Source organism: Sinocyclocheilus grahami, unplaced genomic scaffold (genome assembly GCF_001515645.1).
Source record: "Sinocyclocheilus grahami isolate Dianchi unplaced genomic scaffold, SAMN03320097.WGS_v1.1 scaffold353.1, whole genome shotgun sequence".
Taxonomy (NCBI): Eukaryota; Metazoa; Chordata; class Actinopteri; order Cypriniformes; family Cyprinidae; genus Sinocyclocheilus; species Sinocyclocheilus grahami.
In genome coordinates this window covers 1,075,959-1,091,462 of record NW_015505532.1, presented here as the reverse complement: position 1 = coordinate 1,091,462, position 15,504 = coordinate 1,075,959, and the positions used below count along the sequence as shown (strand labels likewise).

Here is a 15,504-nt window from a genome sequence, read left to right as displayed (position 1 = left end):
GCAGTGTGAATTATCAAAGACACGATCTGAGAGAATTGCAGATGCCTATGAAATTTTTGGCATGCTAAATATCTGGACCTGTCGGCGATTCCAAATCCTGCTGTGTCCTACAGCCAATGAGAGAGCAAGATACAGGGCAGCAGGAAGTTCGGCGAGGAGTTATATGAAGTGTAGTTTGCGGACCTGACAGAGTTGTCGGCGATTCTATCTATTGTAAAGTCATGCAGTGTGTAACCTCCTGTCGCCGATCCATCGTGCAATGTGAACACAGCCACAACTGATAGTCGTGCAGTGAGAAAACAACGGTGATCCAACGACTTTGAAAATCTTGCAGTGTGAACTCGTCATAAGTGTAATGTGTGTTGAGAAGCATAATGTACGCATGCTGAGAAGTATCACAAACGCGTTGTGAAACTCACATGCGAAGTGACACAGAAGAGGATCCGCCACATTAGGCATGGGCCGGTTACCGGTTTCAAAGTATACCGCTATTTGAAAATTTCACGGTTTCAAAACCGCTAATATTTTCCGTTATACCGTTCCTGCAGTATGCGCTGTTTTTCATGTCTCCTCAAAGACTGAAAGTGTAGGAATCCCTCAGGTTGAGTGCAGTGTAGAGAGTAACACGACCCTCCTCCTCCTGTTGGTGCGAGCGAGCGGTCAGTCACGTGTGTGGAGGACGGCCGAACTTAAGGAGCTGTCCCTGGAACTTACGCAATCAGCAACCAGACGTTTTTTGTCTTATTGCAAGCAACTCGTCTCTGTTCTGGACTTGCACAAACTGCATTGCAATGCAACGCAATTTTCGAAAAATGTAATTTATGTGAAAATATGAAGTCTGTAAACACCCGTTAAAGAGGCCAGAGACGCTGAAGACGCACAGAGAAAAATACTGTAGCAGGCAGATCACTCCCTGTTCATGATGCACAAACTATTGGAAGAAAATCCTCAATATTGATTTGGGGGTTTACATGAATGTGTTTCTGAGGGGAACTGACTGTCTTCAGAAAAGTTTACGTGGTACTTTGTTTTAATCTCGTCTCTGTATGCTTTGTTTTCAGCGGTAAGCAAGGAAACGCCGTATCTGGTGTTCCAGGAGCGCCTCCTGCTGTCAGAGAGTGAATATGCGTCTCATTCAGAGCTTCTGCTGTTTGTTTCGTTCAGGCATGTAGTATAATTTCACAAAGCTAGTCAGAACATTCTGTTTTTGCTTCAAATTGGGTTATTATTAAATCAAATTATGTATATGAAATTATATAACTAAATTATATGAAATTATATCAAATAAATGATATGTATATGAGTTATATAACTAAAATTAAATAACTGTAATTACAGATTTAGGTTAAATAAAGATGTAAGTCTTTATTTTTCTTCTTGTTAGGAAACAAATCAAAGAAATCAGATATCTATTCCTAATATTCTGTATGTTGCTCAAAAACAAAATATATTGTGTTCTGCGGAAAAAGTTTTTTTTTTACCCAGTCATTTAAAAATAACACATTTTAGAGCTGTAACGACAATATCGTGATACAGTGAAACCGTGATATTTTTGCTTAAGGTTATCATACCGCCAAAAATCTCATACCGGCCCATGCCTACTTCACAATGTCCTATACAGTATAAGAATTACTATAAAACAAATAAAAAATTTTTTTGTATTTTTCTTACAAACACCTATTGTTTCACTTAAGATTTTACTCGTCCGCTGAGGTCGTATGGATTATCGTCATGATGACCATGTGTGCTTTTAAGGTGTTAAACATTTGGCCACTCATTCACCCTCATTACATGGACTCACAGAGATGGATTATTGTTAATTCTTTGTTTATCTGAAGAAACAGTCAAATACACCAGGGACGGTATGAGATGCTAACAAGCAACGCTGCAACTTGGTGCATCAATTCAGAATTCAATCCGTGTGTTCGCAGGTGTGCATATTAATTATGAATGTGGGTCATCCAATCACAATGTATTACAAGGGTCATTTTTACATTATATCAGCAGTGTTTCTGTACTAACAGCTGTGGAAAACATCTTAGCTGGAGAATCAAATGAAGTGTAAAAACACAGCAGAGCTGAGACACGCATCTCTCCAGAGAGAAAGGACAGCTCGACACAGCTGAGACTGATGCCTACAGATGTGCTACACACACAAGAGGTTTCCAAGAGCTCACCGAATGACGTCCTTGTGTCCGTTGCGAGCGGCGAGGTGCAGAGGAGTGTTACAGTTTGAGTCTGACCCGTCCTTCCGATCTCCCTCTAACAGAGACGCAACCATATTACTGCTCAACAACAGCTGAGCCACCTACAAAAGAGAAAGAGATCATTGGCGTATTTTGCACCAGTTTTTTTATGGTTAACAAACTCTGAAAAATCGGTATTTCAGTAATTTAAATCAAATAAAACAAATATTAGATTAAATACTAGAAATGATGCCTTGGCAACTAACTGAAATAGGTAATATGCAAAATGACTGAAGCTAAAACTGAAATACAAATGATTTAAAATAAAAAATGAACAAGCATTAGGAAAGCACATAACAAAATGACTCAACCTTAAACTTAAAATAAAAGCTAATTCAACATATGAATAAAATTACTTGATTATTCTGTTACTACCACTATTTTACTTCATTCCTAAAGCACAGGCAAACAAAATGTAAGACAAAACCATTCTTCTGCAAACTGTGGCTTTAAACAGAATATATGGTACACAAGTAAGGTACAAACACTTCTGCTAATGCCATGTCCAGTATTAATGCTAAACTGAACTTAGAGCAAGATTTTTGAATGAAAGTGGAGGGACAGAAAAGAAAAAGGCGGGAAGACGAGAGAGTTGTGAAAACACTCTCACACACACACACACACACACACACACACACACACTCTCCCACACACACAGAGACACACACACACACACACACACACACACACACACACACACACACACACACACACACACACACACACACAGAGACAGAGGGCTCTTGGGAAGGTGAGTGTTGGCTCTCAAAGGCCTCACAGGTGAGGACGAGGTCATACTAATGTGTCCCAGTGACCATTAACACCCAAAAACATCTGGGCCACAAACACCAATGGTGTGTGTCCACTGAAGCACAGTCAGTGGAGCTGAGTAGACGAGTCCTTTCATTTTCTACAGATTGGAAGGCGAGCTTCAGACTTGCACTGGGAATTGTGGATAGTGAGGAGTGCAAACAGAGAGAGCAGCAAAAAGATCAACTTTATGCAAAAAGGAAAAATGGGTAACACTTTACTTGAAGGGGTGTGCATAAGACTGACATGACACCTTCATAATCATGACATGACACATGTCATGAATATGAAGGAGATTTTATGCATGTTTATGACAACTGTCATTAAGTGTCATTCTCTCAGTTATGTCATTTTTAATGCAAATATGACATTATTTGACCTAACCCTACCCCGACCCTTACCCCTAACCATAGCCCATCACAAAGACATCTCAAACAATGTCATCTTTGCATTAAAAATGACATAACTGAGCGAATGACACTTAATGACAGTTGTCATAAACATGCATAAAAAAACCTTCATATTCATGACATGTCATGTCATGATTATGTAGGTGTCATGTCATGATTATGAAGGTGTCATGTCAGTCTTATGCACACGAAACCACAAAACCGATAACCGAAAAATGTTGCGCAGCTGCCAAACGTTGAGAGACGAGCCAAGGTTGTAACACCTGCCACGGTTTCTGATGGTGGACATAAATGTTTTTACAAAACTTTATTTTTTATTTTTTAAATGAATAAGATGAATGAAAACCAGTCAAATGGCCAGCATACATGGACAAATATCATGACGTACTTTGAGCAAAATAATGTATGACTTTACTGTTATTCAAAAATGTGGAAAACAGTAATTACGAGTTATCATCTTTCTATCTATAATCATACACATGATGACTCTATTGACCGTACATTGAATCGATCATAAATCACACTGAAGACAGCCGCACTGCTGTGCATTTTAAAGGCACACCCAAAGCAGGCAGTACTGAGTGGATTTCTTGCGCGTCAGCACACACGCAGGGCGAGAAAGACATTATCCAGTTGCTTCAGCCACACCCCGATACCTCAATACAGCAGCTGATTAAATACCACACATGCACACACTGCCTTTAAAGTAACACCTCGAAAAGGCCTAAATACACAGCTGAAGCGAAATCACACACCACTGGACATGTGTGCGCGAGAACATGTAAAACAAAGCTACTACTGAAATCTGAGCTCTTATTCACCCGGTACATGAATGAATGACACACAAAGACAGACGGGAAAACAAATCACAGTCAGGGCAGAAGGAGAGACGAGGAAAATAATTTTGTGGCATACAGACACGTGTCTCCATGGACTGTGCTTATCTGTATTCTCAAAAAAAAATTGTCAAGAACATGGTCAAATTTCTCCCCAAAATCAAACATTGATATTTTGCCTAAAGAAAAGCCTTTTTAAGCCAATTTACATTTTTTTTGCATTATCAATCAATCAATATATCTATCTATCTATCATATATAAATATATATATAATTAGATTTATTATTTAAACTGTAATTTATATATTATTTGATATATTATTTAAATTATGAAGTATAAGCTGAGGAATATAGTATATTTTGTCAAATTAATTACTTTAAAAAAAATCAATCCCACAGTAAGCAAATTTAATACCATTGACACAATTCAAGCCAGATATGTGATTATTTATGAGTAATTGAATCATTCGAATAATCACGTAATTTTTTTAATGTCCCAAACAAATCAGCTTATAAGCAAGTTTTTTCTTTGGATTTTAAGGTGAAATATGACCTAGACATGTTCTTTTCAGATTTTGTGAGATTCACCCACACATCAGCTGTAATTTATGAGATCACTGTAACCATAGTGACAGTGACGTAACGAATGACATCTCGCATGAAGAATGAGCACAAACACACTAGCACTGAAACACTGATAAGTCCCTACAGAGACGAGCTCACTGACCTTCACTCGGCCGAACTCACAGGCCAGATCCAGAGGAGTCTTCTTAGCCTTATTTAGAATGCACGGGTTCGACTGGTGCTGCAACAACATCTCAGACTGATAAACAGAGAGGGAAAGAATTGAAGAATGATGGTTTTTTTGTACCAATTTATTAGTTCACATGTGACATGAGACAGAAAATAATAATATAATCAGGCAGATTATCTCTGATCCATCACTAATACACACAAAAACTCATCTGGGGTCACTTGTTGATGTTGCAATGCAGATATCATATTTCTTTGCATTTCAGAGAGGTGATGTCAAGTTGATTCACAGGTGCTGTATCCAACAACACTGTTTCTCAAACAGGGATGGACTGGCCAGTTTTCCCGGTGGGCTTTTGGAACCAAATTTATAAACGGAGCAAACATGGAACAGTTTTCAGTAGAAAAATATTGTCAGGCCAGCCCATTTTAGACATAGTGGTAAACTGCTCTGCTCTGTGTGACATGTTTGTTCACAGCAGTCTGTTTTGAAGCATCTGGGTGTGGTCTAATGCAGTGGTTCATATTTTGCACGTCTCCTTTGTCTGACACACCCATTTCAGCTCTTGGAGTCTCTACAATGAGCTTTAGGCTACGTCCACACGAAGCCAGAGCTTTCCCAATGCGATCTTTTTTTTCCCCCTCGTCTCAAGAAATATCTGCGTCCACACGAAACCACAAAACCGACACAAAACGATGTAGTATACATGCCAAACCAGCATGTGGCGCTATAATTCTGCCACAGAGATACACTAAAAACAGAGAAGAAGACTTGGACTATGCGCATAAACCTTGCGCGTGGTATACAAACGAACATGGAAAAATACATTTATTAATCTGTGTTAATGTTAGCTAAAAAAAGACAATCGTTCAGTGTTTGTTCATGTTTTTGTTGCTGTTACGTGATGTAGCGGTGTCTGACTAGGGGCGAGACGTGGGCTGATGACGTTATCGTTTCTGAAAATATACGGATTGGCTGTACACATGAAAACGCAAGGGCTGCACTTTCAGATTTATCCACTCTGGGACAGTTTTTAAAAAAAAATGTCGGTTTCATTCTCCCAAAACGCCGGATCCGTGTGGACGAAATGCCTATACGATAAAAAATGTATGCGTATACAGCTAAACGCATCTCCGTGTGGACGGGGCCTTAGTTGAATCAGGTGTGTTTATTTAAGGAGACATGCAAAATGTGCAGTGTTGGGGGGAAAATGCTTGGGAACTTTTGGTCTAATGGATACGCACCACTTCATAGTGTCCGTACTGGGCAGCCAGATGCAGTGGAATCTGCCCGTCATGAGACGCATTGTTAACGGCGGCCCCTGATCTCAGCAGCATGAGCACTGAATCAGCTTTACCCTGCCATGCAGCGTAATGCAGCGGCCGCATGCCTGCAGAGCAAATCATACTGAATTAAATCTCTGACACACAGTTATGCAAGCTCTGTACAAGACTGGACAAAATTTAAGAATTGGCTCCATTTCAATACATGAGTTAGAATGCAAATTAATGTCATCTAATGTTTGAAGAAATACTTGATATGTTGGGTATTTTAAAACATTTAAATTTATATTATTCTGTGTCCTGTTTGCAACCTCAATTCCAATGCATTTAAATAAAAAAAACGATTAGTAATTTAATTCACTTAAATGGATAGTTCATCCAAAAATTTAAATTCTGTCATCGTTTACTTACCCTTAAAACCTGTGTGAATTACTTTCAGCTGTTGAACATAACTGAACGTAACAAAACAGTTGATAGTAGCCACTGACTACGTTTACATGGACATCAGCAATCTAATTATTTACTTTATTCTAAATAAGACAATATTATGATTAAGGTGTTTACATGAGTTGCTTTTACAATATTTTTCATGTTCCCGTTTTATATCCTATATAGTACATAGATCGATTAATGATACACGTCATTACGTCCCCACGCGACGCCATCCAACGTCCCCTCCAGAATTTCACATATTAACATAGTTCGTCTTCGTTATGATGCCATATACAGTATCGGGTGTTTCATCTTTAATTTTACGAAAGCTTCAAGTGCAGTTAATTATTTGTCATGCTATATGTGCAAACAGACGACGGCGTGGTTGAAGTCATGCTCTTTTGTTTGCCATCAAAATGGTTGACCACAGCCGTGTGTGTATCCTGTCGCAAAATGCGGCGAAAAGTCCTACACGATGGTAATAGTGTGATTAAGGTGTGTACTTGTCTATAATGCACTTCGATAATGCGACTAAAATAGAAATACTCCACATGTCTTAATTCGATTTGTGTTTACTTCGAGTAAGACTTTAGCCAGATTAAGGTAATCAAAAATCTGTTTACACGGTATATTCTTAATCAGAGTATTGTCTTAATGGTGTTAAAATCTGAATATTGTTGTCCATGTAAACGTACTTCTATAGTATGGAAAAAATTCTATGGCAGCCATTGGCTACTGTCAACTGTTTGGTTACCAACATTCTTCAAAATATCATCTTTTGTGTTCAGCAGATGAAAGAAATGATGACAGAATTATCATTTTTGGGTGAACTATCCCTTTAATTGATTTCTGAATGGCCAACAGAACAAACGGCTTAGGTATTCTATCAGGCTGCAGTTATGAGGTCCTGGATTAATATGCAAGTAAATCACAACCAGTTGACATTTTTACTCAATGTAGAGCTGAAGGTAATGAGGAGGCACTTCTAACCATTGCTATCCTTGATGTCCACAACAGCCTGAGCTTCCAACAGCAGAGAGAGCAACTCTGTAGTGCCAGTGAGAGCAGCATGATGCAACGCTGAAAACCTGAGAGGGGGAAAAAACAGAAAACTTTAAAGAGATGGAGAGAAAAGTGGAAAGAGCAACTTTTGACATCTAAAGAACAACACTTTTGGAAAAGATGCAGGCTACAGCCAAATCATAAAGAAGCCACTCAATAACTTTTATCAGCTTATTTTGATACCAGAACACAGTTACACTTTCATTATTCCCCATTTGAGGCCATGTGTGGTCATAAAAAGAATGGAAAAATAAAAACTCCAGTACATGTGAGATTGCCAACAAACCAATATCTTGTAAAAGTGCCTTGTGTTGCTCAAGCTGTGGCACAATTAGAGACTAAAGTCTGAAATTTACAAGGCTTCATGAGGCGAATAAAAAATAAAAAAAAGAAAGAGGGTGATAAGGGGGATATATACAGTATTCATTTCAGTACAAGCTCAGGCAACAAAAAACAGTGTCCTCTGGGCACAGACACCCACACTCGTATGATCTGATGTTTGCAGAAGTATGACAAATGAAAATGCTACTTGTCTGGGGTGGATGTATTTCGTTAGGACATGCCGAAATCAAAGCAAGACCTCTCGCAGGTGAGTAACAGCCCTGTCTTCAAGCACCCCCCTCAAAAGCTTCAGACGTCCCAGATGTAAATCTCCTTCCAGAATCTTGTCTTAGTGAAGTCCTCACTGTCAGCCATTAGTGCAAACATATCACTTTAGAAGGGGAAGCTGTCACTTGAGGCACAAGTGGCCCAATAAAGAATGAGCCAAGCTGCATGTGGTGCTTTTGGAATAAACCGTGCACCAGCGACTGAGTTTACATTCCCCCCTTAGTATCTTTAAATGCCAAGTCACAGCTTGGCAGCCATTACTTAAGCAATGACCATTTCATCAGGGTGCATGAAAGCATCCCGTAAAACTAAGAAAACAACTCTTTGCTCTTATGTATGAGAGGTAAACTCTGCTGCAAAGCCTTGCTATCAGTTGCCTACATTTAGGGTTGCAAAGGGGTAGAACATTTTTGGTAACTTTATGGAAACTTTTCTAAAAAAATAAATAAAATCTAAGAGTTTCCAAAATTTCTGGATTCCCCCCCCCCTAAAATTACCAGACATTTTCCACCTCTTTGCAACCCTCCAATACACTACACCACTTTTGCCCAGATTTTTGGTCTGATTTGCAGTCTGGACAAGTCAATGCTATTAGCCAAAAATCTGATTTCAGACAGAGTTGACAGACTTTATAGAAAATTGTATAGTGTATAGCCACAGTCTCAGATTTTTTTTTTTAGGTTCAGACTATGATTCTATCCAGTCGGAGGAACTTGTTTGATATATTCAGCCAGGCTTTCAGCATTCTACCAGAACCTCGTAAAGGACCATTTTGAAACCCTTTGGAAGTCTCAACTTACTGCAGAGTTTGGTTTTGTTTGCCATTGGGGATGGATGTTCCTTTCAGTGCATTCTGGTTTTGCCTTTTTGCGAAGATTATATGCAATGTTGCTTTAGAAATCGGCCAAAAGGCGGCATCTAAAAAGGCAAAGAAGTCATGCTGCCAGTCTTTGAGAAAATACATTTTGTTCCGTTTTTATGCCTCAAATAGCTACATTGGCAGCTCACAATTTTTTGGAAGTCTCAGGCAAGAATCACATCTTACATTTCTAGATGTCTGCAGTGTCCGTCTGGAAGCTTTGCCTATTTGTGGATTTTAACCCAAAACAAGCCTGACTCATCTTATCAAGAATCATGGAGGAACATCTTATGCGGTTTGTTTTGCAATGCAGGTATTTTGGCTCAGCATTTTTTCAAACAAAAAGCCAAGTCAGAGACTTTTTACTCAAGCCATATGGGGTAAGCCAAAGGAGCCGTTCATTTCCTGAACCCATGGCCTCAGACTGGCCTCTCAGAACTGACTGCTGTGTCTATTAGCTGTGAAATGGGACAACACAGACAAGTAGAGCGGAAACAGATCAGACTTGATAAATATGACAGCTCAAGTTGATTATTTTCATGAACACACAGAGACTCCAGGGCAAACATTTTGCCGACTGAGCTTTTGAAGTGCTGGAACTTTGCAAGGTCTTCCAACCCTCAGACTCACAAGCTGGTGTCAAACTTTCCCATTGTGTTGAATCACGCAGGACACAAAGTTTGCCATGCTTAGCAGAAACGCTCTGATGTAAATCAGCTTGACGTGTAAGTGTCTTCACAGTGGACGTTCTCGACACTCATGAGAAATGGCATGACAGCTGTGAAGGTCTGAAAATGAATAATTCATTCTAAAGTTTAAGTGGAGGATGAAAGGGGGTGGTGTGGCATAGTGGTTACATTTTAGGACTAAAAACCAGAAGTTGGCCGATTTGCTCCAAAGAGACAATCTCTTTACAGAGTTCTATATTAGGAATTTGCATTAAAGTTCCAGAAATAAATTCCACTGGTCTTAGTAGTTTGCCAGTAAAAAGATCCTATTAAAGTAGAATTCATTATACTCAATTACTACACAAAAATCTCCAGAGTCGGAGAACATTCCATGGCACTACAACAAGAGGGCAGGTTAAGGCAAGAAATGGAGACTGCCAGAGGCTCTATGGCACAAAGCCATAGGCATAACATCACTTTTTTTTAACTCTTCAGAATCTAGGACGGCAATGTCAGCCTCACACCTGGGATATTTGTGCTTGAGGAGGGGAAGAGAGTCAGTTCATGCCCTATCTGTGTTATGAGAAGGCCCACACAGGACCCGTGCCCACACAACTCAATTTTCCGCTGAATTGAAACCCCATCATGGGGGTCATTGGATAACAAGCCATTTATTTGATAATGCACTTTTATATCCACAGTACATAGACATCATCCCAATAAGAGTGCATGAAAAGTCTGCATATTCCGTGCGGGTCTGGTTTTGAGGTGTGGGGCTCTTGGGTAGGTGGCACAATCACTGCTCTGTGCTATCTTTCTTTGTAGCTCTACCTGACCTGCTGATGGCCGGACCTGAGAGCCCTGCGTGGGAATGTAGATGCTGATAGAAACCTGTGTTGTGAAAGAGCTCTCTCTCATGTGAACAGAAGACTATACTATTCTCTTCAACACATGCTTCCATCAGCTTTCTAGGAAAAAACTAAAAGAAACTGGGAGCTATGAAGAGAGACAGGTTGTTGTAATAACGGGTCTCCTTATCCCTAAACTGGACCTGAAGTGAACCCCACTTTACCAGGGAACTGGTCACATTACCACCATCATATCCAGAAGCAAATGACATTGATGATTAGGGGGCATATACTAGGGCTGTGCAATTAATTGATTTTAGTTTTCTATCCTTTATGTACACACAAAAAAGTCAAAATGCCTGTTTTAGAGAGTATTCGCATAAACGCAGTCAGTTATGTCTTAAGTGAACATAAACAGTTGGAGAAATAAATTGGATGCGTGTCAGTATATTAGATAGGTCTTAAAGTGACAGCAGCCTAATAAACATTCTGCTGTCTGTGTCCTTAATGTGACTCAAACAACAAAAGAACGAGAGAGAAAAAAAAACAATCACTGCTCTTGACTGAATAGCCTTAGTAGCTAGTAAGAATTATTGTGTTTAATTCTCACAGTGAGGACTTATTTCCAGTAAAATATATTTATATCTCTATCATTAAAAAAAAAATTCTCATATATGATTTTGGTCACTTCTAATCATGTTAAATAATTATGATTATGCTTATCATAATCAAGCAGCATACACACAGGATGCATTGTAGCATCCTTTCTTAAGCTCAAGCTCACATGAAAAATTTGATAAATGGGGAACGAAGGTTTCGAACTTCAAAATGAATGCAAAACCACCAAAAAATGTGTCTCTCTTAAATGTGCCATGGAGAGCTAGTAAATAATAATTTACATTTCAGCCCATTCCTCAAACGTTACCATGGCTTTGAACTGAAATGTAATTAAAGCTAAATTAAATTAAATGGCATATTTAAATCAGCACGATTAGCAATAATTTTGGACATGTGACAGAAAACGAAATGCCATAACAAACAAACATAATATTTTGTGACACGCAGCACTGGCCCAACAGAACAAGTGTGAGTACCGCCATCTGGCCTTGGGCCATCCTTATTGTTATGCCTTGCCTACAATAAACATTTTAGGGAATATGTTAGTACAGGTACACCCTAGGGCTCTTTCTAAACACTGTACACATATTCAGCAACTATTGAATGCCATTATGCCTTAATTACTGTCCTTAATACTTAGAAATGTTCACACATACAATTAAACGTTCAATTAATTGGAATACTATCATGTTCTTCATCAGCTACACAAGTTGGCTGCATTTGGCCATCATACCAGACACAGTTTTGCACCCCAGGAAATATCAAGAGTGGGTCAGACAGTCCAGTGGCTGCCCGCAGTGATATTGAGCAGTTGTTGATTTACCCACAAACACACAATTCGGAAATGTTCCCAGAACTCAGCGAGGGTCTTGTGTTACAAGCCCTGTCCACTTTTGCCTTCATTTCTCGGGATGTCAGAACGGATTTGATGCGTCCTGGCAGCGCTGCCCTGGGTGGACAAAGGACAGGGCTCCAAAGAGTCCCTCTCACACCGGCCTTGCCATTCAGCTATCATGTTCTTCATCAGCTACACAAGTTGGCTGCATTTGGCCATCATACCAGACACAGTTTTGCACCCCAGGAAATATCAAGAGTGGGTCAGACAGTCCAGTGGCTGCCCGCAGTGATATTGAGCAGTTGTTGATTTACCCACAAACACACAATTCGAAATGTTCCCAGAACTCAGCGAGGGTCTTGTGTTACAAGCCCTGTCCACTTTCGCCTTCATTTCTCGGGATGTCAGAACGGATTTGATGCGTCCTGGCAGCGCTGCCCTGGGTGGACAAAGGACAGGGCTCCAAAGAGTCCCTCTCACACCGGCCTTGCCATTCATTCACACACATTCCAGGACGTTTGCCATGGAAACGCCCCCCATACAAATCCCAACAGTTCCCCAGAAAGTCAAAGGCGGCTCAAATACTAATTTGTCTCACAGACAAGCAAAACCTTTGACGTTACACCACTATTATTTGCTGAATCCCCCCCCAAACCCCACATTTCATTTTTTCTCCTTTACTAACAGACCTGGGCATGCAAAAGCATTAAAAACTTTCACAATCAAAAGTACAAGCTTATGATGCACGCTGAGGTCATCATTAAGTGGCATGCAGAAACAAGGCTTTCCTAACAGTGTCGCAACTCCCGCGTCTTTTAGATGGGTGTATCTGATGAAAACATGTTCAAAAAATAATAAATAATAAATAAAATATAATTTTGATGTAATAATTGTTTTTTATTTTAGAAACTAACATTAAAGTTTTTAAATATACTTTTATATTGTAATAAATTCACATTATTATATAATATTCAAATTAATGTACAAACAACATAAAGACAGTATATTTTTAATATCTGTTCAGTGGCACCTTTTTTTTTTATTACTTAAGGCGAGTATCCCTGATACCAATAATACTGATGTCTCTATGAAACTGACCATTGATTATAGCCATTCAACATTACAGTGTAAATGAGAGCTATCAATTTTAACATTTATTAGACGTTAAAAATAATTTTATTTGAACCTAAAACAATCTTCCCATGAAACCCATTATAATAAATGTCATATTCAGCTACCTGTGCCCTTCAGCAAGTAAGAAATACACAGAAATCGAATAAAGCTATCAAACACTAAATTCTAAATTAAATATAGATGAATCGTTAAAGCTTCAAAAGTTACTGATTTCCTATTTTTTCTTTTGTTTTTTTGATTAACAGACATCACAGCAGCTGCGTTAGGTTTTTTGGCTACTATTTCTTTAAGAGCTGCTGCTGCTGCTAAATGTGACGCGGATCTGACACGCATCGTGTTTTCTCATAACCTTTTATATATAATTGCTCTTTAATATGAAATGATATACAGCACGTCGGTGCATTTGTGCGTGCAATTGAAGAGCACGTGTTACAAGCACAGTATAACAGCAGACAGGACAGCAAATTTCATTTTTACTGACATATGTCCTCAAAATATCTCATACGAGCGTAGTTCACTGTTGTTGTACTGAAGCTCCTCGTCACCTGTACTGTTTTCCATGCTCGTTTGACTTGCACCTGGCGCTGAGGCGAAGCGGAGTGTGCATCTGAAACGTCTCCCGTTTGACGTGGTCGTAAAGACATTTTGCGCGTCTAAATAAATGCAATTTTTGTCAAGAAAAAAAAGAGACAGAAGCAGTTGTAGTAAGTGGGGTGGCCAACCCCAGCCCTGCCCCTGCATTAACTGAGTTATATATATTTAACGCCTTTAAAATGGAAAATTGCGTTAACACACTAATTTTGACAGCACTAATACACGCACACACACACACACACACACACACACACACACAGTGTAATCAGATCAGATTACTGAAAAAAGTAATCACTTTTTCAAGTAACTACTAAAGTAATGCATTACCTATAAATTTACAACAAAATATATGAGTTACTTTTTCAAATAAGCAATGCAAGTTACTTTGTTTTCATATTTATTCACTGACACCTCTCCTATAACTCTGTTGACAGAAATTGGGAGCAATGTGCTGAGGCACTTCCTTTAGCCTGACGCTTAATAATTTCACTTATTGTGTGAAAGGGCCTTTACAGTTGCCAAAAATATAACTTTTGGGTTTTTTAAAAATAAATACTAAGCGAGTCCAGCCTAAGTGACAAAAAAGTAATGTGAAAGTAACGTAATGCATTACTTTCCATAAAAAGTAACTAAGTAATGCAATTAGTTACTTTTCATGGTGTAATGCAATGTTGTAATGCACTACTTTCAAAAGTAACTTTCCATATATATATATATATATATATATATACAGAGTATCATTTTCATTTTGACCAAAAAAATCTCTACAGATGTTTGACTTTTTTCTCTTTTTTTGTAATTCTGTTATTTTCAATTTAGACTCTAATTACTGCAATTTTGACTACATGATTAGAAAAATACTACAATTGCAACATGTTTAATCAGCATAAATACAAATATTATTTAATAAAACAAATACTAACAAATTGTTAAAAATAAAATAAATAAAAACATTTACTTTTGCATTACAGTCTTGAAAATTGTTTGAGAAAGGTTCTTAATTGTAATGCGATATCCTTGTATAAATACATTTTTTATGTATAACATTATATAAAATACTTTGGTTACACTTTATTTTAAGGTTCCCTTGTTACAGTGTAAGTATACATTTAAGTACTGAGTAATAGTAATTAACTACATGTACTTACTATATGGTTAGGGTTAGGATTTGGCTTAGGGTTACTTGCATGTAATTATGCATAATTAATTGTTAATATAATAGTAAGTATATGTAACGTGCAACAGGGACACCTTAAAATAAAGTGTTACCAATATTTTTTCTTTTTCATTTCGGAGAGTACTGTATGACCCAAATATGTTGCATATTTTGCAAGATTCAGATTCCAGACAGCCTGAAGCCTCTGCCTACACACGGGTGAGTCTATGTACTTTATTCCCATTAATAAGCGATACAGGTCTCTGCATGATTGTGTTACATACACTCTGAGTGAGCTCGACTACATCCTTTTGCCCCTTTTCCTGTTTTCCTCTTCTGTCAGTACATTT

At 38.5% G+C, this 15,504-nt stretch overlaps 1 protein-coding gene across 1 annotated transcript in view; it reads right to left on the bottom strand.

Moving 5' to 3' along the window:
- Positions 1–1,791: 1,791 nt before the first annotated feature.
- The window catches only part of LOC107548718 (caskin-2), a 38,408-nt gene continuing 24,695 nt past the window's right edge, over positions 1,792–15,504 (bottom strand). The window contains exons 3-6 of the mRNA XM_016229518.1: positions 7,762–7,859; positions 6,301–6,446; positions 5,030–5,125; positions 1,792–2,308 (exon numbers count right to left, since the gene is read on the bottom strand). Of these exons, the coding sequence (XP_016085004.1) occupies positions 2,174–2,308; positions 5,030–5,125; positions 6,301–6,446; positions 7,762–7,859 (475 nt within the window). The 3' untranslated portion in view covers positions 1,792–2,173. The remainder of the gene's footprint in view (positions 2,309–5,029; positions 5,126–6,300; positions 6,447–7,761; positions 7,860–15,504) is intronic.